General features: G+C 35.8%; 1 protein-coding gene across 1 annotated transcript in view; it reads left to right on the forward strand.

The window, feature by feature from the left end:
• The window catches only part of FBXL17 (F-box and leucine rich repeat protein 17), a 422,229-nt gene extending 403,857 nt beyond the window's left edge, over positions 1 to 18,372 (forward strand). The window contains exon 9 of the mRNA XM_067568742.1: positions 15,952 to 18,372. Coding sequence (XP_067424843.1) covers positions 15,952 to 16,089 — 138 coding nt within the window. The 3' untranslated portion in view covers positions 16,090 to 18,372. The remainder of the gene's footprint in view (positions 1 to 15,951) is intronic.
• Positions 18,373 to 19,091: the final 719 nt, after the last annotated feature.

The following is a 19,091-nucleotide window of genomic DNA, read 5'->3' on the forward strand; positions in this document are numbered from 1 at the left end:
TGTATCAGATGCTAACTTTCTTAATCTGATCCTTTCTTCTGTTTTAGCTTCAATAACAGCCTTTGGGTCCAATCACAAATAAGAACAATGAAACGTATTTATTAAAAAAAACCCTCTTCCTTCCTCCTTTTTTCTCCTTTTCACTCTCCAGTCCATAAAAAAACAGATGGAAAGCATAATTAAAATATAATTGATTGGATACAATGCTGTATGAGCTGCTCGATTCTATAAGAGTACTCAAAATCAGTGCCGGCCTCAGTTTAATCATGCTCTCGTCAGAAACACATTTAGGTTGTCTGTAAAGTAACGCACATGCTTAAGTGCTTTTTTGAATAATTATATTTTCCTGAAACTGGGCCTCTCCATTCAAGGGGCTCAGTTATGGAGCTGAGTGAATAATGTTTTTTTGGGGGGGGTTTTTGGTTTTGGGGCTGAACCAAAAAATCAGGGAAAAAAAATCTGGTTTGATTTGAACTGAAAGCAGTTTTTTTCTAATTTTTTCATCGAATCAAAAAACCCCAAAATTGTTTCAGATCAGCTGAAATATTTTGAATGGACTCAAACAAATATTCTCGCATTTTTTGTTTTGATTCAGCCACATCAGGTGCTTTTCACCCTTTTTATGTTTTGTTTCTGTTGTTGTTGTTTTTAATTGGACAAATTTGAAATTGAAACACTGTTTCAAATCGACTTTAAAAAGAAACTAAATATTTCAACTCGTTCAAAAAAAATTTCCCAACCAAAATTATTTGTCAAATTTGACCCGGATTTGGTGAATAGTTTTGGGACCTAAAGAATGCATTTTTCAGGGGGGAAAAATGTTGAAAAGCTTTCGCCCCGTTCTACTCATTTCACTCTCACAAAAGTTTGGTGAACATGAGCAGCGGTTGTTTGCACATTTGGAAAGCTAATGAACCTCCCTCTAACAGCCATCCTCCCTTGCTGCTCCTCCCATAATCCTTTTCACTCCATTGTCAAAGAAATCTCAGTTAAGCGGAGAGGATCCCAGAGTCCATGGGACCAGAGAGAAGATGACTGTGAATCCTTGCAGGTTTGAGACCTCTGATCTCAAATCTCCTAGTAAACATACAGGGATTGTTTCTCTTTCAGCCCCCTGTAAACCAAATTGCAGAATTCAGCTTGTGAACCCTATCATGAAACAAGCATAGCCCTAATTGAGTACAAGTTTTAGAACCACATTTTTATCTAAGACAATCTGTGCACGACAACTATGCTATGAATTTACTGTGATGTGGAAAGCAGTGAGGAAAAATATTTCAACCAGCAATGAATACAAAATTTCAGCTCAACTGTAAAGTTTCAAATAGCATCACTCAGCCTCAGCTTTTGTAGTTTTCCAGTTTGAGGGGAGGATAAGCATGTTAGAAGAATTACTCTGATTTTTTGAAGCTGACTCCACTTAATCTCCTAAACTTTAGTGTTTTGTTAGAGCCAATAGAAGAAATCAGTGTGTGAGTTGCCTTTGATGAGTTGGGCTAAGATTATGTACTTAGAAACTGTTCAAAGGGTTACTTGACCTTGGGAATTAGAGCTGACCCTGAACCACCTGATCAATTTTACATATATTTATTTTGTGGATTAGTTAAAACTGCTTGTACAATCAACAGGGATCTAATAAGAGCAATATATTTATCCTGTCTTCAGCTGCTATGGACAATCAATGACCTTGATGCTGAAAACAAGTTTTACTACATCAAACATCAGTTAAACCACATTTACTGCATAGTCTGTATTCCTGTAATTGGTGGCTTATGTTTTCCTAGTTTCTTTCAAAAAGATTGTGCAACATTTGAGAAGGCAACTGAACTGCAAGGAATAAAAATCTTCTCTGAGAAGGCTGCAGGACAGATAGAAAAACAGTTTTCAGGTTTAATAAAAAAATGTATAGGCTAACCATAGATTTCTAAGAAATTAGTTAATTCTGTATAGCAAACATTGTGGCACTAGCAGTATCACTGGGGACCATTTTACCTTCTTGTGGACCTTTGGTGGGAGGAAAAGTAGCAGCCTCAGGAAGAGTGAACTAAGTAAGAAGTATTAGAAGCACTATTCCTGAATTTCACGTTTTGAAAGGCAATGTGAAATTGGCATAGCAATTGAATAAAGATGTTACAGAGCAAAATCATTTCCTTCACTCTTTTCCCCAGCTTTGTGCAGAACTAATTTTTTCCAATGACTGCTCATTTAAGTTGAAAATGCCAACATCCGGGTATCCGGGGCATCATTAGAGCAAATTCTTGGAGTGTGGAGAAGGATTTATTTGCATGTCTGGCGGACATGAGAAGATTTTCCCCTTCTGTCCAGCCTTCCTCCCCTAAATCAATTAATGTTACTTTAGTTCTACGTAGCTACTGTGTGTTATGCTTTTCTAGGAATTTCCATGCACCCAAGAGAGAAGCACTTAAACACAAAGTTGCATAAGGAACATCTATAAATAGATTTTAAATAGCTACCACTAAAATACCCTATGACCAAATCTCCTTGGAATTTCTTTGATATGCAGTTGACATAAATTAGAGTTACACAAGCGTCAAGCGTCCTCCCAGAAAAGATCAGAGAGGCTTTAGGGCTGGGTAAAGGCGTGCTGTGTTTGATTCCATTGATTATCTAACTGCCTTTGAGCAATGGGTCTCAGGCAGGGTGTTATTGATCCACACCATGAAAATAATCAAATTAATTCATTTCTCATCAAACTGCCAGTGCCATGACCTTTTTTTTCTCTGTGTGTCCTGCCTCCTAACGTGCACAGCTCAGGAGGAAAATATTCACTGCTTTAAAATAAATGTCATTATTTTCACAATGTTCATGAGAAATGCCAATCTTAACGTTATATCCTTGTAATGAGGAAGGTTATTTAGGTTGGGTATTTTGTATTGTAGCATTTTAAATCCAATCTTCTAAACACCAGAGTTTATTATTTAGTTAAATCAATACAAAATTTAAAAAAAAAAGGCCCAAGGCCACTAAGATAAAGCTTAAATCCTTTAAAAACTACCAGTAGATTTGCTTTACAGTTCTTGGTTTTTGCTTGGAAAAAAAATGTTCAATTTAATGTAAAAATATTCTGCAGATATACATTTCTGTAGAAAAATAATTACAGTAAGGGAGCTACTGTTACCCTTAACAACCTGATACATGTAACTCTACATGTACTGAAACTCTACAGAGTACTGGAAATAGGAATTTCTTCAGGTTTTTAGTAGTGGTGAGGGAGGGGAGTGTGGCTTTTCTGATAAACTGTGGTTGGCTTTTACAGCTAATGGGTAAAGATTTTAAACCTAAATGACTTAAGTACCAAAATCCCATTTTCAAAAGTGACCTATGCAGCTGGACACCTAAATCCCACTGACTTTCAGTGAGAGATAAGCTCCTAATGGTTGGATTTTTAAAGCTATTTAGCCACCTAACTTTCACAGAAGTTGGGCATCTAGTTTCTGAGTATCTTCTGAAAATGTAATGTAGGCTCCTAACTCATTCGCCACATCTCTTTTTATTATTTAACAGGATAAAAGTTCAGATACTAATACATTAAATTCAGAAATAAGATTGAATTCTCCCAGATGCAGAGGAGTCCACACAAGGCCAACTTCAGTTACCTATAGGTCTTCAATGGGCAGAGTGGCCACGTGAGGGCAGAGGGATCTGCTCCTCCTGCATACCATTAAGAAGAGCTCTGTGCCAGCCCCAGATAGACTAGCGGAGAGGAAACAGGGAGGGCCAACAGGTGGATTTTAGGGGCATCATTTATGAGATACCGATGATTCAAACCCCACACATAGGGGGCAGAATTGTGCTATGACCACAGTTCCAGCCCAGTGGCTGAAACAGTGCTCATTAATAAGCTGCATTACAGACCCTAGCATACCTATGGTATCTAGTGGTGAATTCCATTCCCTTCGCCTCTGTTGTTTTTGTGTTACCCTACCCTGGGTCTTCCCAGAAAACTTTTTTTTTTTTTATTTATCATTACATGTTTGTGCATCTTTTATTTACAATTTCCAACATGCAACTTCTGTTCTGTCAGCAATAACATTTTAAGAAGATTAGCAATTCTATCTAAAAGAGAAATTGGGAAAACCACACTTATGCCAGGAAGGATTGGGTTTAAGTGTCCATCTGTACTCATTCACTATGCAAAAATACAAATTAGTAAAAAATATAGCTATCAAAACTCTTAATCTGACTGTTAAGAATTCTTCATTTCATATTTCATGTTAGAAGTCATTCTATGTGTTATTCTGTGCTACCCATAATCTATTAGAAGGAGGAGGGAGAGATATGGGAAATACGATGATTCTTTAATGTCAGCATTTCTTATCTTCTTTAAACATGGATTTTTCATTCAAAGTCCAGTTTTGTTTGTGAATCATTATAAACTAGATTAGAAATTTTCCTGTGAATGCATTTTCAGGGTGTTTCAATTTTAGGGCCTTAATATTTAGATGCTTTTATGGTACCCCAACAGCTCTATGCTGTTTTGTCATTTCAGCCCCATGATCCCAAATATATTTTCTGGCAAACTCTAACAGATACAGTTTTCAGATATCAACAATCGCTAGTTAAGATTTGAGCTGGACATTTTAACCTTTAGTTTGGAGATCCTTACTTGCAATTTCCAGCAGCATATAATTATGTCAGGAGTGAATGCAAAGACCCGAGTCTTCAACTTTCAAGTTTACTTTTTCCAAACACAATTCTTTAAATTTGTACCCCTAAATTGCCATCTAGACTGACACAGGAGGTTCTCTACACAGCAGTTATTCCAGTTCTTTAAAAAAAATCCAATGTGATTCAAAGTGAGAAATATCTGACAAACTGGGTAGCATTAAATTAACTCATTTATTGCTGGAACTCATGTTTTAATTATTTGTTTTGTTTCTTCGGTGTCCTTTATAATGCCCCAATTAAGCTTTACATTATGGCAATCCAAACCCTTAACCTTTCCTGACAAACTCTTGCATAATGCCTAGGAAATACTGAAAAACTTCATTAATTTTCCTGACTGATAGTTTGGTTAGTTGGACTAACTGTCATAATAAGCTTTAGTTAGAGGCAGAGGCATACACAACGGGGTACAAGCAGGGGCACGTATCCCCCCAACTCCCAATAATTGCCAGGGGCACAGAACTCTGGCCCTGGGGCTGCAGTGGTAGGGGAAAGAGGGAAAAGCGAGCTCCTGCTGGAGCAGGGAGAAGGTGGGGAGGGAAGAGTGAGCTCCTCGGACAAGGCAGGGGGGGCAGAACATGCTCCCTCCCCCAAAAGGGGTCAAAGTTAAAAATCTGCGCACGCCCCTGGTTAGAGGCTGTAAGTTTCCTAACAGATTCTCACAATTAGGAATCCTTTGCACTATCTTATGGTGTTATTTGAAATGGCTAAACGAAATTCTAATGTTAAACATGTCTTGAAAAAAATATAGAAAACAACATTGAAAAACCTGGCCCCCAGCAATAGTGACAGAACTCAGCACTTCCAGTCTGACTCGGAAGTGAAATTAAGTTGACAGAGTTGGCTGTGAATTAATGCACCAATTTCCATCATTAAATTCACCATAGCCGTGGCTTTTTCCAAGCTTTTTTGTTTTTAAGAAATTTAAGTTGCTTTTCAACAGGAATATTTTGGAGACCCTATGGCCTATCCCAGAGACTTTCTTCGATCATCTGCAAAATACATTTTCCATCAATACTTTTATTGAGATTTTAGGACACATAAAGTGCCAACCAATACAACTGACAAAAAATACAAACTATTATAAACACTTTTATAAATTACAAGAGGAAAAAAAGATCCAGCTGAGCTCTAAACATGAAAATGTCGTTAACAGAGTGTTTTTAAATGTGGTTAGGTGATAAGTCACGTTTGAACTGCAAATCCTTAATGTGACTAGGATGCACCACCTGTGAAGAATGTGATTTGTAAAGAAACACCAGCTCGTGAACAAGGTTGATGCCTCAGTGCATAAATAATTTCCTGCTTTTGTATATATTGATAAGCTTAGTCTGTGCAATATTTTTCACCCTTTTGTGCATGGTCTGTTGCTGTTTACAAAGATTGCTTGAAAATTAGCTGAGTAGAACAGAGAGAGGATCTCAGGTGCTGGATCTTTATCCAGGCCAAACCATTATTTGTCAACAATAGCAACTACAGGAATATAGATAGGGCCATGGCTTGATTTAATGTAATTAGCACAGCAATTGGCCTTACAATTTCAAAAAGTGCTAATAGAAGTTAACTTGAAATAGGTCAAAATGCCTGACAAATTACTTCCACTTTAAAAAAAAATCATTTTGAGAATTGAAATTATGGTTTGAGCTTGAGAACTGCAAACTCTGTTTATTCTCCCATTTAAAAAAGAAGTCTGTAGCACTTACTGTCCCACTAAATCACTGTAATTTGTTCAAATGGCATTGGTGCATATTTAAGAAGATTCTCCGTGTTTTTGAAGGAATGTGTGAAATGTAAGAACTTCCATTGATATATATGAATAAAGAGAGAGACCAGGTGGTGAAGTAATGTGAATAATTAAGATATCAGATGCATAAGACCAGTGAAACCTATTAGAATGAAATTACAGCAATCCTCCCTCCCCTGATAAAGCCCCCACAGTCTTTTTTAAGTATTCATTTTACCTTTTGATTTTCAATATGAGATTTTAAAAGACGGAACAATAAATGATTCTTTTTTTGGCTAATTGGAATAGCTTACCCATTAAGTGCATGACTGAAAGTGTCTGCTAAAATGCAAGGGAAGAGAATTTAAGTTAACTGTATTTTATTGTATCTTTAGTTTAACTATTTAATTTCCAAAATGTGTGCAAATTGTAGGTGGCAAAGTCCAACAATGAGATACATCAAGGACTAAGTCCTTCAAACACTTACTACAGGTCATACATGAATCAATTGGTCTACTCATGTTAGTAAGAACCAAGGGCCTCGCCCAGCTCTCATTGTAGTCATGAGAAAGATCATTCATGTCCATGTGATCAGCTCAAAAGCCCATTGGTAAGTATTTGCAGGATCAGACCACTGTTGAGGGGAAAGGCAATGTGAACTAACCAGTAGTATGTCCTTATGGAACACAAAAAGGGAGAGAATACTTTCTAGAAGTATTGTCCCAGGAATTTCCAATGATGTCTGTTAACTGAAGTTTTTTAAATGTTTCTTCCACTTACTTTGAGAATTTCCCCAATCTATTAAACATCACAGTAACATGCTCATGGAACAGAGGGAAAGCTTTGATAATCTGTAGTTTTCCACAAAACAAAATGGCCATCACTACCTTTTATATAGACAAAAATGTCAAGATGTTAAAAGAAGACATCGTTTACTAGGCAGTCACCATTTTAGGAAACATTTTTTCTAAATAAAGACAAAACAGCCTGTGGAGTTTGGGGTTTTCATTCATTTGAAATAATTGTGAGTAATTTTGTATAATATTTTTAAGATTTTGACTCTCAAGTGCTGTACAATCTGTGTCTAGAGGCAATTAGTTACTTTGTTTGAAACATACAAAAACAAACAAACAAAAAACACTTTGGAAAGACTTCTCTTACAAAATAACAAAAGTAAAAGCCTCCTAATGATCCTGGAGATTTGAAAATGAAACATCTTTATCGTTTATGGGAATCTTGTATTTGATATTGCAGGAGATGTTAGAGATAATGGATAGCACAGCCAGCCTTGAGATGTTGGCTCTTCAAGAACTATGTACACGCACAGAAACCTGAAATTTGCAATAACCTTTGTCCTCTCCAAGAGACCACATTGATTGTGCAGTTATTAACCATTTGAAGCAATACCATCCACATGCAGGAGCAACTTCTCAGCAAAGCCTTCGTCTCTTTAGGGTTGTGCATCTATATCTGAGCTGAAAGAAATAGACAAAGGGGATACATATTCCAAAAGTAGATTTGCCACAACTTCCCAATAGCTGTTTTATGATGTCAGTTCATTTTCTGAAACCTCAAAAGGTGCTTGAACTAATTATTATGGGATTTGTGTATTTCATTTCTTTCATTGTAGAGCTCAAAAATATCAGACATGTTTATACTTATACGTAGTTTCTATCCCTCCTCCTTTTCCTATCCCAAACATAACTGGGAAATAAATTGCTAGGGTCTTTGCAATGTAAAATTAAGGGGTCTGAATGTCATGATAATGATGTTACATCAGTATTTTGGAGGAGACAGGACTTATCCATTGCATTAATCATCAGTGCACAAACATAATGATTTTGTAAAAGAACGACATCAGTTAAGCCAAAATGCATTCTTTTTCAAAACCATAAGGGAATGTATTCAGACTGTAGACTGTTGTGCTAATATTGTGCTGTTATTTTGTTATTAAAGTAGTCCTAAACAAAGGCTCTGCTCCTGGGCATTAGGGCAGTCTTTTAAACTCCGTGGAACATAGCTGCCTTAACTGATCAAATGCATAGCACTTCACACAAAACTATTCCAGAAATCTTTCATTTTGTTTTGGCTATAGGCAACAGTTATAATTGAGCCACTTGAGAATGTTATTCCTTCAACTATTAGCTGGGAGGGGGGAAATCAAACATTTGTTATTACGTATACTTTTAAAAAACACTGAATTGAGGAAACAATAAACTAAAGCTGGAGAAGAGAGAGAAAGAGTGAATAAACTTGACTCCTCCATAAATCCATTCCTTCTAAATTTTAGATTCAATCTTTGAAACATGGAAGAGGTTGTGGGTTTGTGAAATATGTCTAACACAAAGCTAGTTCATGATTCAATAACCAAAATTCTTTCTGTACTTTCACTGTGGACTCATGGCATATTTCTCCCATGGCATAAAGGCAAACTTCTTTCTATGCTCACAACATGGAAAAATGGGTTCCCATATTATACCATCGAGCATGCAGAGAGAAACTGCACATACAGTTTCCGTATACCATGATTGTCAAAAAACCCTGGAGTGGTCAAAACTTTAAATAGTCTGGAAGCAGGACCCTTTTGGACCCAGGCCATTTGCAATGCATGGAGCATTGATCTCTAAAATGAGCATATTTTTTCATGATATTATGAATATTATGTTGTTGGGCAGAAATAGGATGATTGTGCCTTCTTAATGCTTGCCACTGTACTCATCTTTGCTCAGCTCATGATCTTTCATTGTTTGATGCTAATGCTCACCAGTTAAAATATCTCTAAAATTACTTGCAAAAAATAAATATTTAAAAATTGAGCCACTGGATATTTATGGAATAAATACTTTTTATTAGGGCTGTCAATTAATCGCAATTAATCCATGCAATTAACGCAAAACTGATTAATTATATTTTAAAAAATAGTCGCAGTTAATCACACTGTAAAAAGATAAAAGAAATAGTATTTTTCAGCTCAAACCACTCAGTCCTACTTTTTGTTCAGCCAGTCAGTAAGACAAAAGTTTGTTTATATTTATGGGAGATAATGCTGCCTGCTTCTTATGTACAATGTCATCTGAATGTGAAAAAGGGCATTCACATGGCACTGTTGTAGCTGGTGTAGCAAGGTATTTACGTGCCAGATATGGTAAACATTCGTATACCCCTTCATGCTTTGACTTATAGGTTCTAAAGATTTACAGTGCTTTGTTTTTGAATGAGGTTATGTAAAAAAAAAATCATTCTACATTCGTAAATTGCACTTTCACAATAGAGATTGCACTACACAGTACTTATATGAGGTGAATTGAAAAATACTATTTCTTTTGCTTATCTTTTTACAGTGCAAATAACATAAAGTGAACACTGTACACTTTGTATTCTGTGTTGTAATTGAAATCAATATATTTGAAAACAGAAAAAAATCCAAAAATATTTATAATAAGTTTAAATTGGTATTCTATTGTTGTGTGACAGTGCGATTAAAACTGTGATTAATCGCAACTATTTATTTGATCTCATGATTAATTGTGATTATTTTTCTAATCATTAGACAGCTCTACTTTTTATGCTCCTGAGCACTGAGTATTAAATAAAACTAAGAACATTATACAATCCAGGCAAGTAAATATTACTTTTGAATAATTAGGTATTCACTAAAATTAGGCTACTGAAAATATGTTTAACCTGCTGGTTCCCTAACACTGTACCCAGTGCTCGGTTGCCTAGGGTGGTGAAACCTGGAAGGGAAGAGCTTCTAACATCAATGCTCCCCATAGTCAACTGGTTGTGTTCCTATACAAGAGTTACATGGGCATCGCACACAAGCCTTGGTGCTGCCACTGCTTGCTTGAGATGCTGCTCCAACACCTCATCCCTCTGTGAAGTTAGTGATAGTTAAGGAGCATAAACATGTTCTCCTCAAAAACTCCAGTTTTATATCTCTGGACTAAAATGATGTTATAAGTATTTTATCATATTTATCATATGAGGTGTTTTTTAAGACTTGGGTTAATGGAAATATTCTCTCTCATGGTAATTTGTGTGATTTAAATACTATTTGTATTACACTGTATACTTGTTTTTTTAATTATGGTGATTCATAATAAATTTTGTTGAATGAATGCTAATACAGATTATGAATATGATAAGAAATTATTCTTATTGATTATCAGCAATTATTTCCTATATAACTCTATTCCTTATTTGTCTTTAGTTCCAATCTAACAGAGGGGTACTATGTGAGATACCTTTTGGGGGGGGCAAGGAGGGGAGATATGCATCACAAACCATCCCAGGGCTTGTCTTTGCACAGTGGTACACTTTTTAGACCAAAGAGGTGAGATTCTGTGCTGCACCTCTCAGCCCTGGTCTGCACTACAAACTTATGTCGTATAACTACGTCGCTGATGGGTGTGGAAAATCTACTTCCCTGAGTGACGCAGTTATATCGACCCAACTCCCAATGTAAACAGTGCTATGTTGATGGGAGGGCTTCTCCTGTCACCATAGCTACCTCTTTTTTGGAAGGCAGAGTACCTATGCTGACAGGAGAAGCTCTTCTGTCGGCGTAAGTGGCATCTTCATGAAGTGCTACAGTGGTGCAGCTCCACTGGCAGACAAGCCAAAAGAGATAGTAGCTATGACGACAGGAGAAGCCTTCCTGTCGACATAGCACTGTCTACACCAGTGGTTACGTTGGTACAACTGTGTAGTTATACCAACATAAGTTGGTAGTGTAGACCAAGCCTGGAGCTGTGACTTTAAGCCGCCATTCCTGGGATGAGTTGTATTGGTACAGCTGCACTCCTGCAATACTGTACATATAGACATAACCTAAGTTTAATTTTATGACTCCTAAATGATACTGAAACATGGTACTGTTATAAATACAGAGATTTCAGAGGTTACAGCTTTGACACAAAAAGGTATACATGGGCTGTCTCTACTTCCGTCGCTATCCCTACTGCAGTCTCCTCTTGCTACATGTTGCTATCCACTTCACTGAAAAACTTTTAGATTCAGCTGATTGTATTTCAGCTGCAGCCCCTAATTTATCTGGAGAAGATTCTTGAGGCCAATGAGGGACTTGAATCAAAAATTGATTTTCTTGGATCAAAATATGATGTATTTGACTAACTGTATCAGAGGGCCTAATGGAGGCAGTGGAGAAAAAACCTAGAAACAATTCCCTGCTATTGAAGTTAAAGAGAATAGTATTAAAACTCTCTCCAGAGTCTAATGTAGAATACTGCCATGAAACATTTAAAAAAAAAAGACCTGAGAGATTTTTTGAGAATTACTGAAAATCTAATAATGCCAACCTCTTGGATTTCCTTGACACCTGAGTGGGGAGGGCCTGCCTGAATATACTGTTAATTTCTTAAGTTCTTTGTTGCTTTTAACCCTCATGTTCAACTGTTAATGGCATATGAAATCACTGATCTTGCTTTTAGGGGCAAGGACTGTGGTTTTTCCTAATGTGCAGATAGCACCTATCACATTTTAGGTGCTATTGGAATACAAATAAGTGATCTAATTGATTTATCTTCACCTAGTAGCCTTTCTTTTGACATTTCAATTGATGGAGATTAATGCAGATTGGTTGGAGAAAAAATCTAGCATTTAACAGAAAGATGTAAACATTCTTGTTTTTCCCTTGGTGTCCAATGCCATCCAAGCTTGATGGGGGAAATTGCTTTCTTTAAGTGCTGAACTTATTTTTGGAGGTTTCTGTTTTATTTCCAGACAAATTACATATTGTCAAAGATACATGAGCTTAACTTTTTATGATTTTAATAATGAAAATGCTTGTTGGTATCTTAATCTTAAAATTAGAGTACCTGATGACAAGGACCAAATTATTGACATCTTTTTGATTTAGCTATTTCCTCCCTTTGGATAATGTATTATTTATCCCTTTGAGTATGTTACTGAACCTTTAATTCTGCTAATGATTTAGTATCTGATTTGGTCTGAGTTTTTCTGGTGGTAAATAGCAAGATTTCCATTTGGTTTCAGAGGGAATAGTTTAAGGCCTTATTTTTCTAATACAATTTTTTCTCATCCTGGAATTTATATAGGTTTTTATAATGGCTGAAAGTTTCTTCATCTTTTTTTTTACTGTGATGTAAACTGGATTGATTTATCGTCTAATATAATTTCATCATGTTTATGATTACTTTTATTAAAATGAATTAAAGAGTGTTTAATAACTAAATATTTAACTTAACTAAAAGTCAACCAATTTAATCATTTATCATGAAACCTGGAGGGAAAAGTCTTCTCTCACATGAGAGTAAGCTTGCCAGTTTTCAAGCTCAAAGTGGTTTCTTTCCAGATTTGTAAAGGATCCAGATATGAACATAGGATGAACCCTAACTGCAATCTTCCCAAGTGCAACTCGGGTTTATATCTAGTCTGAGTAATAAAATTAAGGTTTTCAAATGGCCTTAAAACAAATGGCTGGAAATTCTCCTGACAGCCCTGGAAACTAGTTGTGTCAATCAGTTTTTGTCACATTCAGACTTTGATTGAGAGACAGAGAGAGCTTTACTTCTTGCTCTCTCTTCCAGGGTGTTTTTGCCTGTTCCCTGTGTGCTCAGGTTTATCTTGTAGACCAGCTACATGCAGTGACCCTGTTTATAGATGAGCTTTCTCCGTGGTTCCACTGTCTCACCATCAAGAATTGTTCCTGCAGATTGTACATATGTATAACCTTCTATTTCCAAGTGGTTCTATTTGGGTGTCCTTTGCATAGTTGCTGCACCACAGCCTGCCCATTTGGCAACCATAATTGCTAACAAACGTGTGTTTCTTTCTTTCTTTCTTTCTTTCTTTCTTTCTTTCACTTTTAAGTTATTCCTATGTTGTGGCACATAAAAGCCAGCAAGTATAATTGCCTGTAAAGGTACATATGGCATTACTGACTTAAGTGCTAAGTGTTTTTTCATAGATTTAAAAGTCAGAAGGGACAATTAGATTGTCTAGTCCGACCTGTATATCATAGGCCATTACATTTCACCCAGTTACTCCTGTACTGAGCCCAGTAATTTGTGTTTGACAAAGCATGCCTGGATATGAAGATCTCAAGAGATGGATAATCTTACCACTTCGTGGTTACACCGCTGTTAATAATGTGTGCCCCTTGTGTCTAATTTGAATTTGTCTTTTCCCTATTGCAGGAAAACCTGTTTGCACTATTATACACGTTGCCCCTCTAAACCCTAACCATGACATCTAATAAGAAATCCAAACTAGATTGAGTGAGCACAATAACATCCATACATTAGTATTTTCAGATAGTTAATGGAGGAGCAATAACTCTGCTTCCTGGGTTCCCAGCGAGGAAGGGCAAAATGGCTGATTGTCCTTTCTGAGCTTCTTCATTCTGGCTACATTAACTGTAATGTAAAGGTTCATGTAAATTGGGTTTTTTACTCTAGTGATTCAGGTTTAGTATTCCAGAGAGGGAGATGAGAGATGATAATATGATGGATTCTGTACTCAATTTTAGCTCTGCAGAAAGCCTGAAAGGTATTGGCAGAAAGAAAAGGGTATGTTGACTGTTCTGAACAGGACAAAGTGGTAACAAACACTGTTGTGGGGACTCTAACAGCAACATTCAGCAGAAATGCTTCTTGGAAGTAGTTTAAAAGTTTGTATTCACCTATGAGCGTCAAAAATATTTGAGGTCTTACACTACTTCTACTTTCATTTGGATTTATTAAAAGATGCTTCTTTTTTTCAGCACCCACAGGTGTTATTTTAACATAGTTGTTTACCAAAAGAGTACAGATTTTGAATTGTCTCTGGGTAAATGGAAGAGAAGTTAAACCAGTTTTCTATTCAAGTCAGCCTCAGATAGATGAATCTTCCAATGAAGATTGAGTGTTTCTATTATCAAAGCAGAAGAACTGGAGATTAAACTCTTCATTTATCCCTGACAGAGAGTGCAATCACTGGTCAATCTCTACAGTCCCTGGTATAGTTCTTGTTTGTTTGTTTGTTTGTTTGTTTGTTTGTTTGTTTTTTTGAGGAGGGGAAAAACATTATTAAATTCTGTCATTATGCTTTAAATATTCCGAGAAGGATCTCAATAACAGTAGCAATCATTATTTTTTCATTTTTTGCCTTGAATGTTGGACACTAGAAAAGAAAAGCAGAGGATTGTATCACTGGTGCATCCTGTCAATGTAGGCTACTCAGTATTTAAATGAAATATTGATGCATTTAAAAATGCCTAAGTGTTCAATAAAGACTTCACAGAAAGCTACCTAAAAGTTGTGGTTCTTAGATTAATCTTGTATTTATCTAAAGGATAAAGAAAACTGTCTACTTCTGTGATATGAACTGCAATCAGCTTAAAAATAATTGACAAATTAATCCCCTCACAGCATTGCAATTGTAAAGGTGTTAGGTTTAATTAGGCCTGTCTGATTGCCTTGTCTAATCAAGAATAAAGGTGGTATCTTTGATGGTTAAGGTCTAGCGGGGACATCCCTGACCTGCCAGTTGTGTACATTTTAATTATTGATTCCTACCATTTCAACCCTCCTCACAGAGGACCTTCGTTCTGTGTTAGCTTCACACTGAAAGGCTGAAAAACAAAAGTTGGCTCCAAAGGTATATGTAGAGCTGTGTGGGCTTTTAAATATTTTTGAGGACTCCTTAACCTTTGGAAGCACTGACCCATCTTATCATATGATCAGTAAAAGTTACCATGTTCAATAAAAATTGTTCTTATTGTTTTCTCCTTACATAATTAGGATTTTATGTTCTTCCTTAACAGAGTCCCATACCCTTATTCACATTGATTAGTACTTTACTATGCAAATCCATTTCAAAGGTGCTAGCTGTGGAGTTACTATTTGTTGTAAGTAAGGGTATCAGTATCATGCCCAAAGTTCCTTTTATTTAACTTATCTTTGGTACACTTACAACCAATTTCTCATTTTTCTGTCACCAGGAAAATCTTGCATTTGGTAAACATCTGTCTATCTGGTAGAGTTTGAATGGATACTTTTCTGTGAAAAGACTCCTAAGGAAGATGTTTGTCACTCTGACCAGTGCACTAGTGAAAAAGACTACTCCAGTCTTTGAATGTTTACAGTTTTGGCTCCCCTGAGCGTCAAGGCTAGTAGAACATGGGATTGTAAAAGGTTTTTAGTTGGTCGTTAAATATTATCAAGTGGTTTAAAAACAATGCTTATTTTAAAATAAAGCCTATTTGTTTGACTTTCCTTATCATTTCCCACCCCAAACAAAGGCATTAACTTATGACTTTTGCATTTTTTGCCATGACAGAGCCATGATTTTTCTCATTTTTGTCATTAAAAAAATCTCACCATTAATTATATTCAAATAACCCAAATTATAAACCTAGGATCCAATGCTACAAGCCCTTCCCACATAAAGAAGGCTGGCAGGATGAGGCATGCAGCTTCATATTCAGGAACCTAAACACTGATATGTCTTGTAGTCCGTATTAGGTTGCATGTTTTATTTACTTTGTGTGAGTTATGGAGTCTATTCTTTGGTTGTAGGTGAATGAAGCAACAGTGGAACAGCTAGTGCAGCAATATCCACGCATAACCTTCAGTACTGTACTACAAGATTGCAAGAGGACCTTGGAACGGGCTTATCAAATGGGCTGGACACCCAGTATGTCTACTGCCTCGTAACATCCTATATGATATTACAGTTTGACCGATGCATTCAGCAGGTCTAATGGGGACTGCAGATTTTGGTTGTACAGTGTTGCAGAAATATTTTAAACCTTTTCATGCTTTTAAATCTCATTTTGCTTTCTGTGAAATATATGTTTGAGTCAGTTGTTCTAAAATAAGTTTTTATTTTATTTTTAAGTTTTAAAATTAATGTTTTTTTAAAGCAATGAACATTTTGTGTCTGGTGGCCCCTCCTGCAAATTTTGGAATAGAAACTGGACTCTCTAATTGTAGTTAGACTCATATAACTGTTTTGAATGTTAATTGTCATCCCAAAAATCTGCAAATCCCTAAAGACATAGAAGAGGGCTCACAACTTTCATGATGCAATATAATTGTGAGTTTACACAAGTTACAGTAAAATGGATGTACTGTAAAACTACGTACCGAATGTTGAAAACAAATCTTTAGAAATGCATTGTATCCCTTTTGTATGCATAAACACAATGTAATGCCTTTGGCAGATTTCCTGAAGTGGATTCCTAATAGTTCTGTGGATGGCTTGAGTTATATTAGATATTAAGCCTATTTTCTTTTGTTCTCTTCCCTTTGCATCAGTCATGCGTGTTTCCTTTGGTTTGTAAATAACAACTCAGTGCTAGTACCAGTGTAACTGATCAGTATAGGCCTCTGGGAGCTAATCTTAATCCATATTATTACTTAGACTGAAACAACCCATGTGTTTTAGGATGCACAGTAATATAAGAATCCACAAATAATTGTGATTTTCTTCTAAACATTTTGCTAATTACAAAAATCATTATTTTGAAATTCATTTTTAATGGAAACCTTAATAAATGATGGTAACTATTGAATGGTTATTTAAGTAGACAATCTTACTTGTTTTATGTTGTAGAACAGCAGAAGTGATTTTTCCTTAAATAGTCATGTAGGAGATGTTGTATAGATTTCTCAATTTTTGCACCTTGCCATTTTTTGTAATAGGAGAGCTAACAGAGCTTGAATTTACCACAGATAACCAATTCCTACCTTGTGATGTCAAATGCTGCATAGAAGATACCAGCTATGAGAAATAGTTATAAGGCCATGTTTATATATCTTAAAATAATGATTTTGTTTCATTTTTTTAAATTTAAACTTTTTGAACCTGTTTCCTTTGACAATGCTGTCAAATGTTAACGAATTCTGAAATTTCAAGTAAAAAGGAAAATGTAATAAATAAAAGCAACAAAGCTGATTTTCCCTGATGTAATGTGTGGTTGAAAATGTGGGACCCAGTCCTGCAAAGCAAGAGCATGAGCATAGCTGACCTCAGTGGGACTCCATGGGGGCGTAAGGGTCGAACCACATGCATCACTTTGCAGGATCAGGGCTTTGTGCTAGAAGAGAATAATTGCTCTGGAGGAAAAATTCTTCTGGCATCCTCTAAATTGTATATTTTAAGCTTTTCATATTTGTCCCCCAGCTACTGAAGACTACTTTGGCTGGCAATTGTGTACCTGTTTTTTAATCCAAACTGATTTATAAGACAATATATGCAGAAAATAGCTGAAGTGAATACATAAAAAGTTTAATTTTCTATATGTGTCACAAGAGTTAAATTTGACAAATGTTGACAAGCAGACATTAAAAATACAGAAGTTGTAACTTCAGTTTGAAGTTGCATTAACCTTTAGAATGTTGCAATTTGGTTAAAGGATGATTTTTTGAGGTATAAAACACTGTATATTTGCTTTTTAAAGGTTATACTGTTTTAATCCAAAATATCAAATGCTCAAGTTTCTGCTGATGAGTTGCCATTATTGTCAAAGTGTTTTGCTAATCCAGATGAACTGATGCAGCATAACCTGGAGAACAGTTTTAATATGTCTGTGTAATTCCGCCAAAACTGTATGTCCAGTCCCATTGCATTAATTCTTGATAACAACAAAAAGCATCAACTCAAAGTAATTCCAGTGACAGTTGTTGAATGTTTTCTTATTAGACATTTGAAAATGAGACTGAAAACATTTATCTGGAAACAATATAAAGTAGAGTTTTAGGTGGAATGGCATAAATACATATGAACATATATTATGCTGGGCTTTTTATCTGCTCTAAAATGGCAACAATATTTTCAGAATAAAGACAGTGAATGATATTACAGATATAGTGGAAAACTCTAGTTGTTTCTCTTTAGTGTCTTTTTATGAGTGCAACAAGACAATTCACACGATTTGTAAGTTTCTATTTTTCCGTGAACGTTTTGATCTTGCGATGGGTTGCAATAAAAGAGAGAAGCAAAACACCGTGTTTTCTGTTTTGTTATATAGGTTATTAACTCTGTTTTAAGTTTTTGTATATACTGTTGGCCTATTACGTCACATCTTTTTTGGTCTTCTATTAGGTCAACTCTCTGCCAATTCAGGATTTTTCTCTCTTGTACATTTGTTAATACATTTTCTAGTCTAGTTTTAAATGTCCCAAGCAATGAGTCTTTCACCCTTGGAAGATGATTCCACCATCTACTTGATCTCACTATCAAAATAACCAGGTTATATTTTATCTTTCTTATTCCATTAATCATTATACCCACATGTAGTTACTTAAATAATTCCACTTCATCCTTAGTATTTACAACTTTCAGATGTTTGCAGACTGTTATCCTATTATCATGTCCCAGTACTCATTGTGTAGCCAGGTTATAGGCATTTACCTCTTTTAATTCCTCCTCTATAAATCAGTGTTACCTAGATACTACAATGATAGGTGCATGATAGATAGATTAGAAAGACACAAGACCTCGTTAGTTTTGCTACTTTTATCTAAACACCCTCTAGAAAAAAAGCTTTCACTGCTTCTTAACCCCTCCCTCTATTCCTTCTCTTCTCTTCAAAATGGAAAACAGCTTGCAGTGGAATCCAGAAAACTTCCGAGTTGGATTGTCTTGGTTTCTTTAGTCCCATTCTATGTTCTCCATTATTTTATTTCTTTTCAAGAAAGTCTTGTAACTTGTT

This window comes from Emydura macquarii, unplaced genomic scaffold, assembly GCF_026122565.2.
Source record: "Emydura macquarii macquarii isolate MOO-44397 ecotype Brisbane River unplaced genomic scaffold, CSIRO-AGI_Emac_v2 contig_2897, whole genome shotgun sequence".
Lineage (NCBI taxonomy): Eukaryota > Metazoa > Chordata > Testudines > Chelidae > Emydura > Emydura macquarii.